The sequence below is a fragment of the Hyla sarda genome, chromosome 7, assembly GCF_029499605.1.
Source record: "Hyla sarda isolate aHylSar1 chromosome 7, aHylSar1.hap1, whole genome shotgun sequence".
Taxonomy (NCBI): Eukaryota; Metazoa; Chordata; class Amphibia; order Anura; family Hylidae; genus Hyla; species Hyla sarda.
The window spans coordinates 225,142,065-225,159,731 of NC_079195.1; the positions used below are offsets into that span (position 1 = coordinate 225,142,065).

General features: G+C 47.4%; 1 protein-coding gene across 17 annotated transcripts in view; it reads left to right on the top strand.

Annotated features, from left to right (window-relative positions):
* The window catches only part of DOCK7 (dedicator of cytokinesis 7), a 211,460-nt gene that overhangs the window by 155,682 nt on the left and 38,111 nt on the right, over positions 1-17,667 (top strand). For 10 of the 17 annotated variants that reach the window (XM_056532880.1, XM_056532877.1, XM_056532879.1 and 7 more), the window contains 2 exons: positions 1,186-1,282; positions 17,493-17,589. In XM_056532880.1, coding sequence (XP_056388855.1) covers positions 1,186-1,282; positions 17,493-17,589 — 194 coding nt within the window. Of the gene's footprint in view, positions 1-1,185; positions 1,283-3,472; positions 3,491-17,492; positions 17,590-17,667 lie in introns of all 17 variants that reach the window. The other 7 variants (XM_056532871.1, XM_056532874.1, XM_056532872.1 and 4 more) reach the window with 1 other exon arrangement.

Consider the following 17,667-nt stretch of genomic DNA (forward strand, 5'->3'; position numbering starts at 1 on the left):
TTTGGGAAATGCTGATGCATGGACACATGTTTGACATACACAGGGTGCCAGGCAGACCCCTTCAGTAGGGCCTAGTTTGCCCTGAAGTCCTTATGTGATTGGCCAACGGCTATCCGGGCATGCTGGGAGTTGTAGTTTTGCAACTGCCTGTTTAACGACTGCTACCTCTGCACCCCTTCAGCAGTGTTTCCCAACCAGGGTGCCTCCAGCTGTTGCAAAACTACAATTCCCAGTATGCCCGGACAGCTGTTGATCTATCACATAAGGACTTCAGGCAAACTAGGCCCTACTGTCCTTATGTGATCAATCAACGGCTGTCCGGGCATGCTGGGAGTTGTAGTTTTGCAACAGCTGGAGGCGCCCTGGTTGAGAAGCACTGATGTAAGGACACATGTTTGACATACACAGAATGTCTGGGAGACCCCTTCAGTAGGGCCTAGTTTGCCCTGAAGTCCTTATGTGATTGGCCAACGGCTATCCAGGCATGCTGGGAGTTGTAGTTTTGCAACTGCCTGTTTGACGACTGCTACCTCAGCACCCCTTCAACAGTGTTTTCCAACCAGTTTGCCTCCAGCTGTTGCAAAACTAAAACCTTTAACAGGCAGTTGCAGAACTACAAATCCCAGCATGCCCTGACAGCCGAATGCTAGAACGAGCCGGGGGCAGAGCGCGCAAAGCTCATTCTCCCCCCCCAACCCAGCGCCACGTAACCAAGACATAGCATTCAGCCACAAACTTCTCTTCCCACTTGGTCGGGTTGTGTTGGAAAGGGTTGCCGCAAACAGAGCATGCTGGGAATTGTAGTTCAGCAAAAATATATACACCCACAAATAAGAGACCTCTGTTCTCAGGGGTAGAATGGGGTGCTGCAGACTCAGGGAATGCTGGGAGTTGTAGTTTTGCAGAAATTGTGTTCAGCCCTGCCTTTCATAGTCTCAGTGTCGCCCCCTATCAGTCCTGAAACATCATTCTGTTAGTTCACAGAACATAGAAGTCTAGAAGACTTTCTAAGAGTTATAAACAATTTATAGCAGATTGCGGCAGTTTTTTTTTTTTTCCTGGGCTGCGGCTGTGATTTAATGCACAGCACAGAGGAAAATCACCCGCCTGTAGTGCCCTCCAGATTTATTGCGTGTCCTGTTACGCTACCTGAAAACGCTGAGTAAGCTGCACTTTTCTTGGCAGAGAGAAGCCCGTCTGGAAGCGCCTTTGGAAGCCAGGAAAACCTACGTTGGAGGAAGGAGATGACGCACTGGAGGCAAAACACAGATAAGATGGACAAGTACGAATCATGTCACCGATGATGTCATATCTTATCAAAGTACTATTGCAGTGTTCATATGTGCTGACCACTAGTGGCCAAACAAACAACTGATTCCAAAAATAACATCTCGCTTTACAGCCTGCAGTAAACATTTCCCAGTTCATGTTCACTTGTAGGCATGATCAATGACAGAATGACTGGCATTTTATATTGTGGGTGGAGGATGATGTCAGAGAAAGGGAGGAGTTATCTGGGAAGGGTTGATGACCGTTAGAGGGAGGGAGGAGATATCTGGGAAGGGCAGTTAATGTCAGAGGAAGGGAGGAGTTATCTGGGAAGGGTTGATGATGTCAGAGGGAGGGAGGAGATATCTGGGAAGGGCAGTTAATGTCAGAGGAAGGGAGGAGTTATCTGGGAAGGGTTGATGATGTCAGAGGGAGGGAGGAGATATCTGGGAAGGGCAGTTAATGTCAGAGGAAGGGAGGAGTTATCTGGGAAGGGCCGGTGTCCCCCTTAATAATCATTTGTAGGCATTAGATCAATGACAGAACAACTGGCCTTTTATACTGTGGGTGGCGGCTGATGTCAGAGGAAGGGCGGTATTATCTGAGAAGGGCTGATGATGTCAGAGGAAGGGAGGAGTTATCTGGGAAGGTCTCATGACATCACTGCCCCACTTTAAGATTATTCCTAGGCATCAGATCAAAGACAGAATGACAGGCCTATTTTAATAAGTAAAGCTGATCATGTGAAAGGGAGGGAGGAGTTATTATAAAAAAGCTGATGTAAGAGGAAGGATGGAGATATCTAAGAAAAACTGATGTCAGAGGAAGGGAGGAGTTATCTGGGAAAAGCTGATGATGACAGAGGAAGGGAGGAGTTATTTAGGAAGATCTGATGATGTCAGAGGAAGGGAGGAGTTATTTAGGAAGAGCTGATGATGTCAGATGATGGGAGGAGTTATTTGGAAAGAGCTGATGTCCCAAGGAGGGTTTAGTTGTTTGGAAAGAGCTGATGTCGGAGGGAGGAGATATCTAAGAAAAGCTGATGATGTCAGAGGAAGGGAGGAGTTATTAGGAAGAGCTGATGATGTCGGAGGAAGGGAGGAGTTATTTAGGAAGAGCTGATGATGTCAGAGGAAGGGAGGAGTTATTTAGGAAGAGCTGATGATTTCAGAGGAAGGGAGGAGTTATTTGGAAAAAGCTGATGTCACAAGGAGGATTTAGTTGTTTGGAAGGAGCTGATGTCGGAGGAAGGAGATATCTAAGAAAAGCTAATGATGTCAGAAAGAGGGAGGAGCTATTTAGGAAGAGCTGATGACGTCAAATGAAAGGAGGAGTTATTTGGAAAGAGCTGATGTCTGAGGGGGGAGATATCTAAGAAACGCTGATGATGTCAGAGGAAGGGAGGAGTTATTTAGGAAGAGCTGATGATGTCAGAGAAAGGGAGGAGTTATTTAGGAAGAGCTGATGTCAGAAGAAGGGAGGAGTTATTTAGGAAGAGCTAATGATGTCAGAGGAAGGGAGGAGTTATTTAGGAAGAGCTGATGATGTCAGAGGAAGGGAGGAGTTATTTAGGAAGAGCTGATGATGTCAGAAGAAGGGAGGAGTTATTTAGGAAGAGCTAATGATGTCAGAGGAAGGGAGGAGTTATTTAGGAAGAGCTAATGATGTCAGAGGAAGGGAGGAGTTATTTAGGAAGAGCTGATGATGTCGTTTGGAGGGAGGAGTTATTTAGGAAGAGCTGATGATGTCAGTGGGAAGTAGGACTTATCTGAGAGGCACTAGTGACATCACTGCCCACATCATGCTCCTTCTGTGAAAATACAGTAAATTATTGGGGTTTAATTTATTTTTAATAGAAAATTAGAATCTTGTGTTTAGGACAGTGTTTCCAACAAGGGGGCCTCCAGCTGTTGCAAAACTACAACTCCCAGCATGCCCGGACAGCCAAAGGCTGTCCGGGCATGCTGGGAGTTTTAGTTTTGCAACAGCTGAAGGGAACCTGGTTGGAAAACACTGATTTAGGATGTTTAAAAATGTAGGGTTCCCACTTTGAGCATTTAATGGGGATCAGACCTGGAGGGGTTTGCAGATGCCGTCACCATAAGTCTCAGTAGGAATAATTGAGAATTTCGGATCTGGTGATCTCCTCTCCCCCGTCTAATGATAACTCTTGGTTGTCTCTCCACATGCGCTGTGTATTTAGAAGCCACAAACCCTGCAGGTACAGTGTCTGTAGTGTGTGCCCCTCCTCCGTCTGTATTGTATGGACCCCCATGTTGTGATGACCCGTAGCCTGAGATCGGACGTTACCCGTCTATTCATCTCTTAATCACTATGTCTCCTGTATTCTTCATAAGACGTTGAGTTATGTTGTCTGTCTCGTATGGTTAAAACTACAGGTTGTCTGCAGTAGATAATGGTTTTTGGAATCTAACATTGAATTAAACATTACAATTTATGTATAGAAATAAATACAAAAAAGTTGTCACTTTATAAATGAATTCCTGATCCTGCATTGTATATATGTAGTGACCTCACCAGCAGAATAGTGAGTACAGCTCTGGAGTATAATACAGGATATAACTCAGGATCAGTACAGGATAAGTAATGTAATGTATGTACACAGTGACCTCAGCAGCAGAATAGTGAGTACAGCTCTGGAGTATAATACAGGATATAACTCAGGATCAGTACAGGATAAGTAATGTAATGTATGTACACAGTGATCTCACCAGCAGAATAGTGAGTACAGCTCTGGGGTATAATACAGGATATAACCCAGGATCAGTACAGGATAAGTAATGTAATGTATGTACACAGTGACCTCACCAGCAGAATAGTGAGTACAGCTCTGGAGTATAATACAGGATATAACTCAGGATCAGTACAGGATAAGTAATGTAATGTATGTACACAGTGATCTCACCAGCAGAACAGTGAGTACAGCTCTGGAGTATAATACAGGATATAACTCAGGATCAGTACAGAATAAGTAATGTAATGTATGTACACAGTGACCTCACCAGCAGAATAGTGAGTACAGCTCTGGAGTATAATACAGGATATAACTCAGGATCAGTACAGGATAAGTAATGTAATGTATGTACACAGTGACCTCACCAGCAGAATAGTGAGTACAGCTCTGGAGTATAATACAGGATATAACTCAGAATCAGTACAGGATAAGTAATGTAATGTATGTACACAGTGACCTCACCAGCAGAATAGTGAGTACAGCTCTGGAGTATAATACAGGATATAACTCAGGATCAGTACAGGATAAGTAATGTAATGTATGTACACAGTGATCTCACCAGCAGAACAGTGAGTACAGCTCTGGAGTATAATACAGGATATAACTCAGGATCAGTACAGAATAAGTAATGTAATGTATGTACACAGTGACCTCACCAGCAGAATAGTGAGTACAGCTCTGGAGAGAGGTTGGGGGTGTCTGAGCTCCTGTTACTTCCAGACTCTTCCAGTGAAGCAGTGATTTCCATCCGCCCCTCCCCAGGTGTGTGGCAGATACCTGGGTAGAGGGTTTTCCAGCTATGGAGCCCCAGGAGGCTTCATCTTGCACTCCCCGTACCCGGCCGGCGGTGGGTGCAAAGGAAAATGCGACGGCCAGCTGCCAGGATGGGGTGAGACGATCCACCAGGGGCCATCGCCATGTGGGGCCCCCTCCCCCATCCCCAGCTGGGAGCTGCAAGGCTTCCAGCAAAAGTTCCTCTGGGAAAAGAAGCTCATCCAGGCAGAGGAGTGGAGTGAAGGCTTCTACCTCAGGCTCCTCAGAACCCCAGCAATGGGGGGTCAAGGGGCCAAGGGATTCCCTGGAGACTTTCGGATCTAGAATCCAGGCAAAGATGGCCCAATATGAACAGCTTGGGAAACAGCTTCGTGGTCTTAGAGAAGACATAAAGTTTGCAACTTACCAGGCGGATACAGCAGCCAAGGGCAAGAGAGCAGCGTTCACTGCAAAGGTGAGAGCACTAAAGAAAGAGGTGGAGGAGATTGTGCAGCTGAGAGCGGACATTGTGGCTGGAGCCGGCTTCTTCAGTGAGAAGATTCTTAATGAAGAGAGGTTCCCCAAAAAGGGGGTCTCCAGAGGTTCAGAAAAAGATTGTCACCAAGATGAGAGTGAGGAGGAGGAGGAGATGGAGGGAGGTGAGGAGGGGGATGTGAGTGAGGGGGATATGGACACGGGTTCTGTTTGTACCACCACCACTGTTACCCCAGACCCCCCACTTACCCTCAGTGCGGACTATATAAATCCAGCTCAGGTGGCCTTACCTCCCTCCAGTGAGGACGATGACGGCAGTGACTGTAGTGATTGCAGCGGCTCGGCAGATGGGGGTCTCCTGCGTGCGATTGTTATGCAGGAGTCCCCCACCCGTCTGGAGAACTTCACTTTTGGTGATGATTTGGGCCCAGAAGAGAAGGGGAAGAGGAAGAAAGTGAAGGGCAAGAAGAGGAAGAAGGCACAAGGAGTGAAATTTGTATTTTCTTCTTTCCAGCAACCTGGGTCGGCTGAGAAGTCAGCTCAGTGTGCTGGGTCCCCCAATCTGCCAGACCCCGTTTCTGTAGTGGAGCGGGGCCAGCATGGGGGATACAGTAGTGCACCCAAAATGGCCGCGGGTGCTATAGAAAAAAAAGGGCACCCTCCTGTGAGGGGGGAGGGTGTCCAGGCACCAGAAAATGGCGGCAGTTTCTCCCGTTCAGGGGGCGGTCCCCGGGTTGAAGTGAGCGGTACAAGTCCTGGCGCTGCAGGGCACTCCCCTGTGAGGGGGGGGAGTGTCTGGGCACCAGACCTTGGTGGTTCAGGGGGCGGTCCCCTATGTGCGGTTGGTACCGTTTCTGGCGCTGCGGGGCACTCACCTGTAAAGGGGGAGGTTCCCTGCACGTCAGCTGCAGTAGGCGGGGCAGGAGTGCGTCCGGAGGGACAGCTCCTGCCAAAATCCATGACTTCGTGTGAGGGGGCGGTGCCATCCATATCAGAGGCGGAGCCTGTGTCTGCACCCCAGAAGACTGGAAATGCAACCTTAGTCCTGAAACCGGCGACCCTTATACATAATGCAATAGACCCAGCCAGCCCAGCCTGTAATATACAGAGTGTAGGCAAGAGTGAAAGTGAGAGCAAAAATGTGTGGAAAAATGGTAATGTCCAGAGTGTGAGTTATGGTAGTGCGCATGGGAGGAGTTGTAGTAGCAGTGTGGATGAGGGGTGTGCAAGTGGGGTGCAAGAGAGAGGTGCAAGGGGAGTGCAAGAGAGGGGTGCAAGTGGAGTGCAAGAGAGGGGTGCAAGTGGAGTGCAAGAGAGGGGTGCAAGTGGAGTGCAAGAGAGGGGTGCAAGTGGAGTGCAAGAGAGGGGTACAAGTGGAGTGCAAGAGAGGGGTACAAGTGGAGTGCAAGAGAGGGGTACAAGTGGAGTGCAAGAGAGGGGTATAAGTGGAGTGCAAGAGAGGGGTACAAGTGGAGTGCAAGAGAGGGGTGCAAGTGGAATGCAGGTGAGGAGTGGTAGTGGAATGCCAGAGAGAGGTTTGACTGACACCTCAGCTAAGAACAAGGGTCCTGGTTTGGGATCTGGGTCAGGTCCTGGTTCGACTGCCCCCCCGGTAGTGGCTGCTTCTCCCAGAAGCTATGCCAGAGTCACTGCCGGGGGATCAGGGGGATCCCCATCTCCATCTGGCTCTGGGGGTCACTTGCAACAGCGCCTCCTGGAGGCTCTACGTAGGGGAGACAGGTCAATCCATGTAGAGGGGAGGGGTGAGGTTGACCTGTCTTTTTGGATAGAAAGACACGGCTTAGGCGCCTTCCGAGAACAAAACGGGGAGGTGGTCTGGTCCCTCCCGACATCCGGGCAGGAAAGTGGCCGTAGGAATGTGGTCCGTTTAGTGTGGAGGGGCGAAGATGCATGTCCGCCTCGGGGTAAGGTGGTTGAGCTCCTCCTCCGGATGGAATTCAGGGCAAGTGACATCTTTGCCCTGATCCACCCCTACGGTACTTCCGAATTTGACATCAGCTTCGTTCGGCCGGAGGGTTTGGAACTCTTCTGGTCGAACTATGAGGTGGTGAAGAGTGAGCCCGGCTGGCGGGATTTCGCCGTAAAGGCGATATCCCGTCAGAATCTGGCCAAGAAAGTGACCGTATTGACACGTAACGAGTCCCTATCTTGCTATGACATCATGACCTGGCTCAGCCGATATGGGGATGTGACGGACATGCCAAAAAAGAACTATGACGAACATGGGATCTGGTCTGGGGCCTGGACGTTTTCCGTCAAACTGAAGCGTTCGGGGAGCACTGTTGCCGACATCCCATCAGCTGCTTTTCTTGGGAGAGACAGAATCCAAGTTTTCTACCAGGGGCAGCCCAAGGTCTGTCACAGATGTGGCAGCCCCGCCCACTTTAGCGCAGCTTGTACCGTGCAGGTCTGTGCACTGTGCGGTGGGGTAGGTCATCTTGCCGCATCCTGTAGGCAGATCCGGTGTCATCTGTGTGGTGTCTTAGGACACCCTTTCAGCCGTTGTCCTAGCGCTTTTGCCCGTGCGACGGTCACCTTGGCTGGGGAGAGCAGTAATGTTGCCTCAGCTGGGGAGGGCACGAGTGCGGGTGAAGTTGCAACAGGGTCAGTGAAGAGGAAAAGTCCCGCCAAGCTGAGGCGGGAGGCTAATCGCAGAAGGAGCAGGGAACTGGAGAGTTCCCATGTGGCAGGGGTAGCTTCTGACCCTGCTCCAGAGGTTAGTCCTGAAACTGCTGAGGCCCTGGAGGAAAATGTGCTGGAGGAGGAAGCGAGGAGAATCTGTGGAGAAGAGGGCAGCAAGGCCGATCTTTCCGATTCCTCCCACTTTGAAAGTGTGGATGAGGAGGGTGAAGAGCGGCCAAAAAAGAAGGGCAATAAAAGGGGAAAGAAGAGGTCGGAGCCCTCTAGTCCCCGTGCTACGGACCAGGTCCCAAGCGGAAGCCTACCTGCCCCCCCTCTGATTGATCTGTCTAACCGGTTCTCTGTCCTTGATGACATCTCCTCCCCCTCTTTGGACGGGGTGGTCGAGGATGGGGTACCTGAAGTGGGGGAGCCTCCGGGGGGAACTGGGCCCTGTCCTGATGGGGCAATTTCCTCAGGGGATGGGGCCAAACCAGAGCCAGACGGAGATGGGGATTCAAAAATGGACCAATCAGAGTCTAAAAAAAGGCTAAAAGAGAAAGAAGCCTCCTCGTCTGGGGATGAGGGGGTAAAGAAAAGACAGAAGTGAGGGGGTTAGGGCCGTCTAACTCAATCACCCATGATGGCGGCACTCACCCCATTGACGCTGGCATCTATTAACTGTGCCAGTATAAAGTCTGATACGGCTAGATTCGCAGCCTTTGATTTTCTTGGCCGTGTTGAAGCCGATATTTTGTATCTGCAGGAGACCAGGTTGTCAGATCTTGCCTCCCTGGTAAAAGCCAGGAGAGAGTGGAGGTGCGGCCCCTCCCACTGGTCTCTTGCGGCTGAGCCGTATAGTGGGGTGGCGGTCCTTTTTACCGCTCCGGTTGAATGCAGACGGGTTATTGAGTTAGAAATGGGGAGGTGCCTGATCTTAGATGTCCTCATGAAGGGACAGGAGCTCCGGCTCATTAACATCTACGCCCCACAAACCAAGTGGGGCCGCAAAGATCTCTTTATGAGGATCAAGCCCTTCCTTTTTACTAGCCGGCAAGTGATCTTTGGAGGGGACTTCAATACTGTCACAAGGTCCCAAGATAGGAGAGGTTCCAATGGTCCGCTGGCTTACGATAGCATAGCTCTCAATAATATAGTTAGGGAAGCTCGCCTAGAGGACGCCCACATCCGGAGCCCCTCAGGCCACGCGGGTTTCACCTATCATCGAGGTAGCTGCAGGTCTAGGATAGACAGGTTTTATTTAAAGGAGGAAGCCGTCTCTTCCGCAGTGTCCGTGGTTGAGGTGGAGTTCTCCGATCACTGTATGATTTTGTTTTCCTTGAATGTTTCAGAGACCCCCCGGATGGGTAAAGGTTATTGGAAGCTGAATTCGTCCCTCCTGGAGGAAGCGGAGATAAGACAGTCCTTTGAGGATTTTCTTCAGAGTCAGGTACCTTTACTGGACCTTTGTAGTAGTAAGTCAGAGTGGTGGGAGATATTCAAGAAGCGGGTTGCGGGGTTCTTCCGCCAGCTCTCGAGCCTCAGGTCCCTGAATAGGTATCGCCTGTATCAGGGTCTGAGGAGGAAACTCGAGCTTCTCGTCTCGACTGGAGGTAGCCGGGAGGATATCTCCAGAGTGAAGTCCTTGTTGATGAGGTGTCAGTATGATAGGCACGCATCTTTGGTTTTTGAGAGGGATTTTGGGAAGTACCGCTCGCCCGACCCTTACAGAAACTGCAAGATGTCAGTGAGTAGTAAAATCATCTCAGGACTGATTGATAGTACGGGATCTCTGAATCGGTCCAGATCAGGGATCCTGGAGGTCGTCAGATCCTTCTACTTGCACCTCTTGGGGAGGAAGGATCTAGATCGGGACAAGATGTCGGCTTTCCTGGCTGAAACCATTCCTGAGCCAGGGGTAGACCCCTCTCTTGGCGTTTTGGCAGAAGAGATTAAGGAAGAGGAAGTGAGACTGGCGATCGAGGGGCTTGCCCCCAAGAAGTCGCCAGGTCCGGATGGCTTAACATCCGAGTGGTACAAGACCTTTAAGGAGTCTTTAGCTCCCCTCTTGACTGTGGTATTCAATGAGTGTCTCTCCTCGGGCACTCTGCCTAGGTCAATGAGGAGGTCAGCCCTGATTCTTCTCTCAAAGGGTAAAGATCCTAGCCGGATTGAGAATTGGAGGCCCATAGCTCTTCTCAATACGGACAGGAAGCTTCTGGCCAAGATACTGTTTAATCGGTTGGTGGATTTTGCACCCCGACTCCTTTCGGGGGCCCAGCACTGCTCTGTTCCAGGCCGAAGCACGTTAAGTGCTGTCCTCAGTGTCAGGGAGGCAGTGGAGCGGAACAGTGCAGGTCTCTGGAAGGGGTACTTACTGTCCTTGGATCAGGCAAAAGCATTTGATCGGGTGAACCATGACTACCTCTGGTCCGTCCTTCTAAGATATGGCTTACCGAGTACTTTTGTTAATTGGCTCAAGATCTTGTATGCAGGGGCAGAGAGTTTCCCGCTGGTGAACGGTTGGTCTGGCCGCTCTTTTGAGGTTGGGTCCGGAGTCCGTCAGGGTTGTCCTTTGAGCCCGCTGTTATACGTGTTCGCAATCGATCCCTTCGTCCGGAGGGTAGATTGTGGACCGTTGGCGGGAGTCGGGATGAGTCTGGCGGAGACGGATGTCGCCCAGAGAGTTGTGGCGTATGCTGATGATGTCACCATTTTCGTCTCCTCGAGGGGGGAGGTCGATGTGGTGATGTCAGAGGTGGACCGCTACTCGGAGGCTTCCGGGTCTAAGATCAACCGGGATAAGTGTGAAAGTCTCTGGCTGGGAGGGGGGGATCCCACATTTGATCTCCCGGACACCCTTCCGGGGCCCCAAGAATCAGCAAAAGTTTTGGGCATCACATTCGGCCAGGATGATTATCCCACCAAAAACTGGGATGGTAAGCTCCAGGATGCCACTCAGAAGGTGAACCAGTGGAAGGGTTGGTCTATGATCCTCAGGGAAAGGGTACACCTGATCAAATCGTACCTGCTTCCCTTGTTTATCTACCTGGGCAGCGTATGTATCTTGCCAGAGGCTTACTACACTAGGGTCTACAGCCTGTTTTTCCAACTGTTATGGGGGAACAGGATGAACCTAGTCAAGAGGGAGGTTACGTACCGCACGAGGAGACTAGGGGGTTTATCTATGGTAAACCCTGTGGTGTTCTTAACAAACACCTTCTTGAAAGCCAACATCTCAAACCTCTGGTCAGAGAGGGCTTTTCCGTGGGTACTCTCCTGCAGGGAATGGTTTCGGCCTTTCTTCCAGGAATGGGAGACAGGAGGGCAAGTGAAGGACCTCCGTACGCCCCATGGATATCTTCCGGCTTATGCTACCCCGACTCTGAAGGCGATACGTCGGTGGGGTCTGGGAGTGTGGGAGATCAGGACCCAGTCAAGGCAGTTCCTTGACAAACGGGTTCTGATGACCCACTTCCAGAAGCCTCTGGCGCTCAGGGACTGCCCAGGTCAGGATCTGAGGGTGGGGTTGTTTCTTTTAAACATGAAAAGGATCCCCCAGAAGTTTTGGGACTTGGCCTGGCGCTGCTTTCAGGGGAAGCTATATGTGAGGGACAATTTGAAGTGTAGGAGATCTGATGACCGGGGGTGTCCCCGAGAAGAGTGTGTGGACACGCTGGAAAGCATGGACCATTTCCTCCTTCATTGTCCCTTTAATATAGGGGTTTACAACCGGGTGGGCGCTTCCATTGGCTGGAGTCAACTTGCCGGCCTTACCTACCCGGAGTGGGCTTATGGGGCATTCAGGAACCTGGGTGGTCGAAACCGGGGCACTTTATTCTTAGTTAGCTTAGTGATTAGGTACCACACGTGGAACGCACGGTGTTTAGTGTCTATGCAGCGTAAAGTCCTCTCCGAGGTGGAGGTCTGTAGGAACATCACCGGTGACCTCGGGAAGATCAGGTCTTTGGAGTATGGCAGTCTTGGTACCAGTAGGGCTTCTCTCCTATGGAGAGGGTTTTCTTTTGATGTGCCCTAGGTACTAGACCTTCTGGGTAGAGTACCCTTGTTTTGGTTAGGGACAGTGATGTAAGGGGACAGGGTTAGGGTGATAGTAGGGTCAGTTTCTATTTTAGGGATAATGGTAGGGTGAGAGGTAGGGAGGTGTTAGGGAAAGTATGTAAATTTTTGTATGTATCAGGATTGCCATCCTTCTTCCTGGTGGTGGGCTAATGCATGTGCACCATAGCTTTTTGTTTTGTTTTCCGATGTTTAGGTTATGAAGGGCTTACAGGCACCGAACTTGGGCCTAGTGTGGGTTATATTGTTTATGTATGTTATAAAGTTGGTTATGGTTAAGTTGGTTGGGAGGAGTTCTAGGTTGGGTGGGTGTATTTGGTGGGTGGTGGTTTTCTTTTGGTGGACCTGGCATCGGTCAGTCGTGGCTGGACATTGAGAACTGTGGACTCTGACCCATGTACAGAAGGGCGGGTGGTGTGGGTGAAGGGATAGTTTAGAGTAGGATGTTTTATTGTATATTTAGGTGTGTTTCCTGTATAATAATAGGTGTGTATATAGTGTATATAGTTTATATGTATAAATTGTGTACATTACATGTAATTACTATAAAAATATATATATTAATTTTTTTTTATTTTTTTTTTTTTATTTATTTATTTATTTATTTTTTTTTTTATTTTTTATTTTTTTTTTATCTTGATTTGTGAATTATATATTGTTTATATTGTGTTTATAGTAGAGATAGATATGGCAGTCGAACCAGATGTTATTTTTGTAGTAATTTTTGTATCCAGTTGTGGTTTAGGTCTTGTGGGATAACGTATAAAACTAATGTATAGATATGTGTGTGTGGAAGGGGAAAAAAAAAAGTGTGTGTGTGTGTATATATATATATATAACATTTGATGTGCAGTGGGAGTGTTTTCGGTTTGTAATATGTGATTTTTCCCAAGTTTGGGTGTTTTTTGAGTTGTAGATTAATTTATCTTTATGCCTTTGTAAAGTTATGGATCTGTGATGCATGTGTGTGGCATAGTATTATTATTATTATTATTATTATTAGTGTTATTATAAAAAAAAAATATATATATAATAGTTTACAAAAAATAAAAAAAAATACAAAAAATAAAAACATTAAAAAAAAGGGGTGTGGTGTGTAGTGGGAGTGCTTGTTGTGTTTTCTGTGTGTTTGTGTTTTTCCCAAGTCTGGGTGTTTTTGAGTTACAGCTAAATAGTGCTATTTTTATGTTTCTTTTTTGGTTATGTAAGTTGAGTATGCATGTGAGTGTGTTGTTAGATATTAGGTTATGTAAGGTGTGTTTCTTTTTGTTAGGAAAACTGGGCTGGCCGGTTAGGCAGGATTTATGTTCTTTTATTTTAAATGTAAAGTTTTGGTTTATGTTATTTCATGTTGCTGTTTTCAGTTATGGCCAAGATGTGCTGGTTTTGTGTTTTTGTTATGATTTATATTTTTCTAATAAAAGATCTACAGGATATAACTCAGGATCAGTACAGGATAAGTAATGTAATATATGTACACAGTGACCTCACCAGCAGAATAGTGAGTTCAGCTCTGGAGTATAATACAGGATATAACTCAGGATCAGTACAGGATAAGTAATGTAATGTATGTACACAGTGACCTCACCAGCAGAATAGTGAGTACAGCTCTGGAGTATAATACAGGATATAACTCAGGATCAGTACAGAATAAGTAATGTAATGTATGTACACAGTGATCTCACCAGCAGAACAGTGAGTACAGCTCTGGAGTATAATACAGGATATAACTCAGGATCAGTACAGGATAAGTAATGTAATGTATGTACACAGTGATCTCCCCAGCAGAATAGTGAGTACAGCTCTGGAGTATAATACAGGATATAACTCAGGATCAGTACAGGATAAGTAATGTAATGTATGTACACAGTGACCTCACCAGCAGAATAGTGAGTACAGCTCTGGAGTATAATACAGGATATAACTCAGGATCAGTACAGGATAAGTAATGTAATGTATGTACACAGTGACCTCACCAGCAGAATAGTGAGTACAGCTCTGGAGTATAATACAGGATATAACTCAAGATCAGTACAGGATAAGTAATGTAATGTATGTACACAGTGACCTCACCAGCAGAATAGTGAGTACAGCTCTGGAGTATAATACAGGATATAACTCAGGATCAGTACAGGATAAGTAATGTAATGTATGTACACAGTGACCTCACCAGCAGAATAGTGAGTGCAGCTCTGGGGTATAATACAGGATATAACTCAGGATCAGTATAGGATAAGTAATGTAATGTATGTACACAGTGACCTCACCAGCAGAATAGTGAGTACAGCTGTGGAATATAATACAGGATATAACTCAGGATCAGTACAGGATAAGTAATATAATGTATGTACACAGTGACCTCACCAGCAGAATAGTGAGTACAGCTCTGGAGTATAATACAGGATATAACTCAGGATCATTTGTCATCATGAATATATTGAGGATCCGATGTGATGATTAATATTCCATGTCATGGATGTCACATACTAACTGTGTTTGCATGGCCGATAGTTCGTGGACTATGACATTCCTGGATTGCTTCTTGTTGTTTTGTCTTTTTTTGGTATAAGGGACTTACAGTTCAGTCAAAGAGGCCTAAAATACCAGATCTGGAGAGTATACACAGCAGGTACATGGCGTATGGTCTTGTTGTGGGTCACGTGCACCTTCAGATATCCATACACTCACAAGTCATGTGACGACATGGGCAATCTCTGTATAAGGAAAAAAGTCACTTTGTATTAGAGACCGAATTTCTCTAATATTTTGTAGCATTTTTTTTTAGACCTCTGAAAGCCGCAGTGTAAAGAATGGAGGTGCTGGGGTCATTTACATGTTTATGGATACATTAGATACACTCGTTCCTCTAGAGCAGTGGTCTCCAAACTGTGCCCCCCCCAGATGTTGCAAAACTACAACTCCCAGCATGCCCGGACAGACAACGGCTGTCCGGGCATGCTGGGAGTTGTAGTTTTGCAACATCTGGAGGGACATAGTTTGGACCCCATTGGTTTCCAAAGTGTGGCCCTCCAGATGTTGCAAAACTACAACTCCCAGCATGCCACATGCTGGGAGTTGTAGTTTTTCAAAATCTGGAGTGCCTCGGTTTGAAGACCAATGGTCTAGACTGCAGTAATTATCTTTTATAAATATTCACTTGTGCGTGATTTAAAGGGGTATTCCGGGCAAAAACATTTTATGTTCGCGGGGGGGGCCTGCCGCTGAGACCCCCCGCGATCTCCCTGCAGCACGGCCATCACGCCCCCTCCCATAGACATAAATGGAGGGGGCGTGGCGTGACGTCACGTCCCCAGTCCCGGAAACCTGGAGGTTTCCGAAACTGGAGACACAGCTCCCGCGTAGAATGCAGGTACTGCAGGGAGATCGCGGGGGGTCTCAGCAGTGGGCCCTCCGCAATCAGACATCTTTTCCCCTATCCTTTGAATAGGGGATAAAATGTTTTTGCCCGGAATACCCCTCTAATCCTGCTTCAGATGCCATGATCAGTATTGATCTTGGCATCTTAAAGAGTTAAAGGGGTACTCCGGTGGAAATTTTTATTTTTATTTATTTATTTATTTATTTATTTTTAAATGAACTGGTGCCAGAAAGTTAAACAGATTTGTAAATTATTTCTATTAAAAAAAAATCTTTATCCTTCCAGTACTTATTAGCAGCTGTATGCTCCAGAGGAAATTCTTTTCTTTTTGAATTTCTTTTTTGTCTTGTCCACACTGCTCTCTGCTGACACCTCTGTCCGTGTCAGGAACTGTCCAGAGCAGGAGAAAAGCCCCTGCTCTGGACAGTTCCTGATACGGGCATCAGGTGTCAGCAGAGAGCACTGTGGACAAGACAGAAAAGAAATTCAAAAAGAAAAGAAATTCCTCTGTAGCATACAGCTGCTACTAAGTGCTTGAAGAATAAAGATTTTTTTTAATAGAAGTAATTTACAAATCTGTTTAACTTTCTGGCACCAGTTGATTTAAAAGAAAATGTTTTCCACCGGAGTACCCCTTTAAACTGCTGGAATGAATGAAATGAACAGTTAGTTACAGTAGACCTTGTCATGTCAGCCATGAAATCCTCCATTCTTTACACTGCAGGCTGAGATATAGTTGGAAAGTAGAGCATAATATATGTTTAGGTTAAAAGAGTCATCCCAAGATTAAAAGTAACTAGCTAATCGGTGGGGGTCCGACCGCCGCGCACTCTCGTCTATCACTGCGTACATTGCTGAGGCCTGACCTCTGCTTTATATGTAGACCCTATGGATGGACAGTGAATGGAGCGGAGGCCCCAACATGATGCCGCTACATTCACTCAGGGCACAACTGACCTCTTTTCTCATGATCAGTGGGACCCCCGTGGATCAGCTGGTGAATAGGAGTACCTTTTTATTTTGGGATAACCCCTAACGCCTGTCTTATCCCAGATACAGACCCGTCACCCTATAGATCAGTGTGTCTCAACCAGTGTGCCTCCAGCTGTTGCAAAACTATAACTCCCAGCATGCCCGGATAGCCTTTGGCTGTCCGGGCATGCTTGGAGCTGTAGCTTTGCAACAGCTGGAGGCACTCTGGTTGGGAAACAATGATCTATAGGGTGGCAAGTCTGTATCTGGGAGTTGTGGTTTTGCAACAGCTGGAGGCACACTGGTTGGGAAACACTGATCTATAGAGTGACAAGTCTGTATCTGGGAGTTGTAGTTTTGCAACAGCTGGAGGCACACTGGTTGGGAAACACTGATCTATAGAGTGACAAGTCTGTATCTGGGAGTTGTGGTTTTGCAACAGCTGGAGGTATGCTGGTTGGGAAACACTGATCTATAGAGTGACAAGTCTGTATCTGGGAGTTGCAGTTGTGCAACAGCTGGAGGCACACTGGTTGGGAAACACTGATCTACAGGGTGACAAGTCTGTATCTGGGAGTTGTAGTTTTGCAACAGCTGGAGGCACACTGGTTGGGAAACACTGATCTATAGAGTGACAAGTCTGCATCTGGGAGTTGCAGTTGTGCAACAGCTGGAGGCACACTGGTTGGGAAACACTGATCTATAGGGTGACAAGTCTGTATCTGGGAGTTGTGGTTTTGCAACAGCTGGAGGTATGCTGGTTGGGAAACACTGATCTATAGGGTGACAAGTCTGTATCTAGGAGTTCTATTTTTGCAACAGCTGGAGGCACACTGGTTGGGAAACACTGATCTATAGAGTGACAAGTCTGCATCTGGGAGTTGCAGTTGTGCAACAGCTGGAGGCACACTGGTTGGGAAACACTGATCTTTAGGGTGACAAGTCTGCATCTGGGAGTTGTAGTTGTGCAACAGCTGGAGGCACACTGGTTGGGAAACCCTGCTATAGATATGTGTTATAGTTAGTTCTCCTGTGTGACGTAAGATGCATTTTAGGGGCTGTAAAATAGGCGTGAAACGCGCGGTGTACAGAGCACACAGGAATCTTTTTCTTATGTTGGGTATTAAATGTTTCCTTCCTCCAATTTAGGTCCAGAGCAGAACTGGAACATGAAGCCCTCATAGACGGTAACCTGGCCACCGAGGCGAATCTAATCATTCTGGACACTATGGAGATCATCGTCCAGGTGAGACGCCCTCTTCAGGTTTATTATAGAAGTTCACTACCAGTTTTGGGTCCTGAGTAGGTAAATCCTTATGTGTTT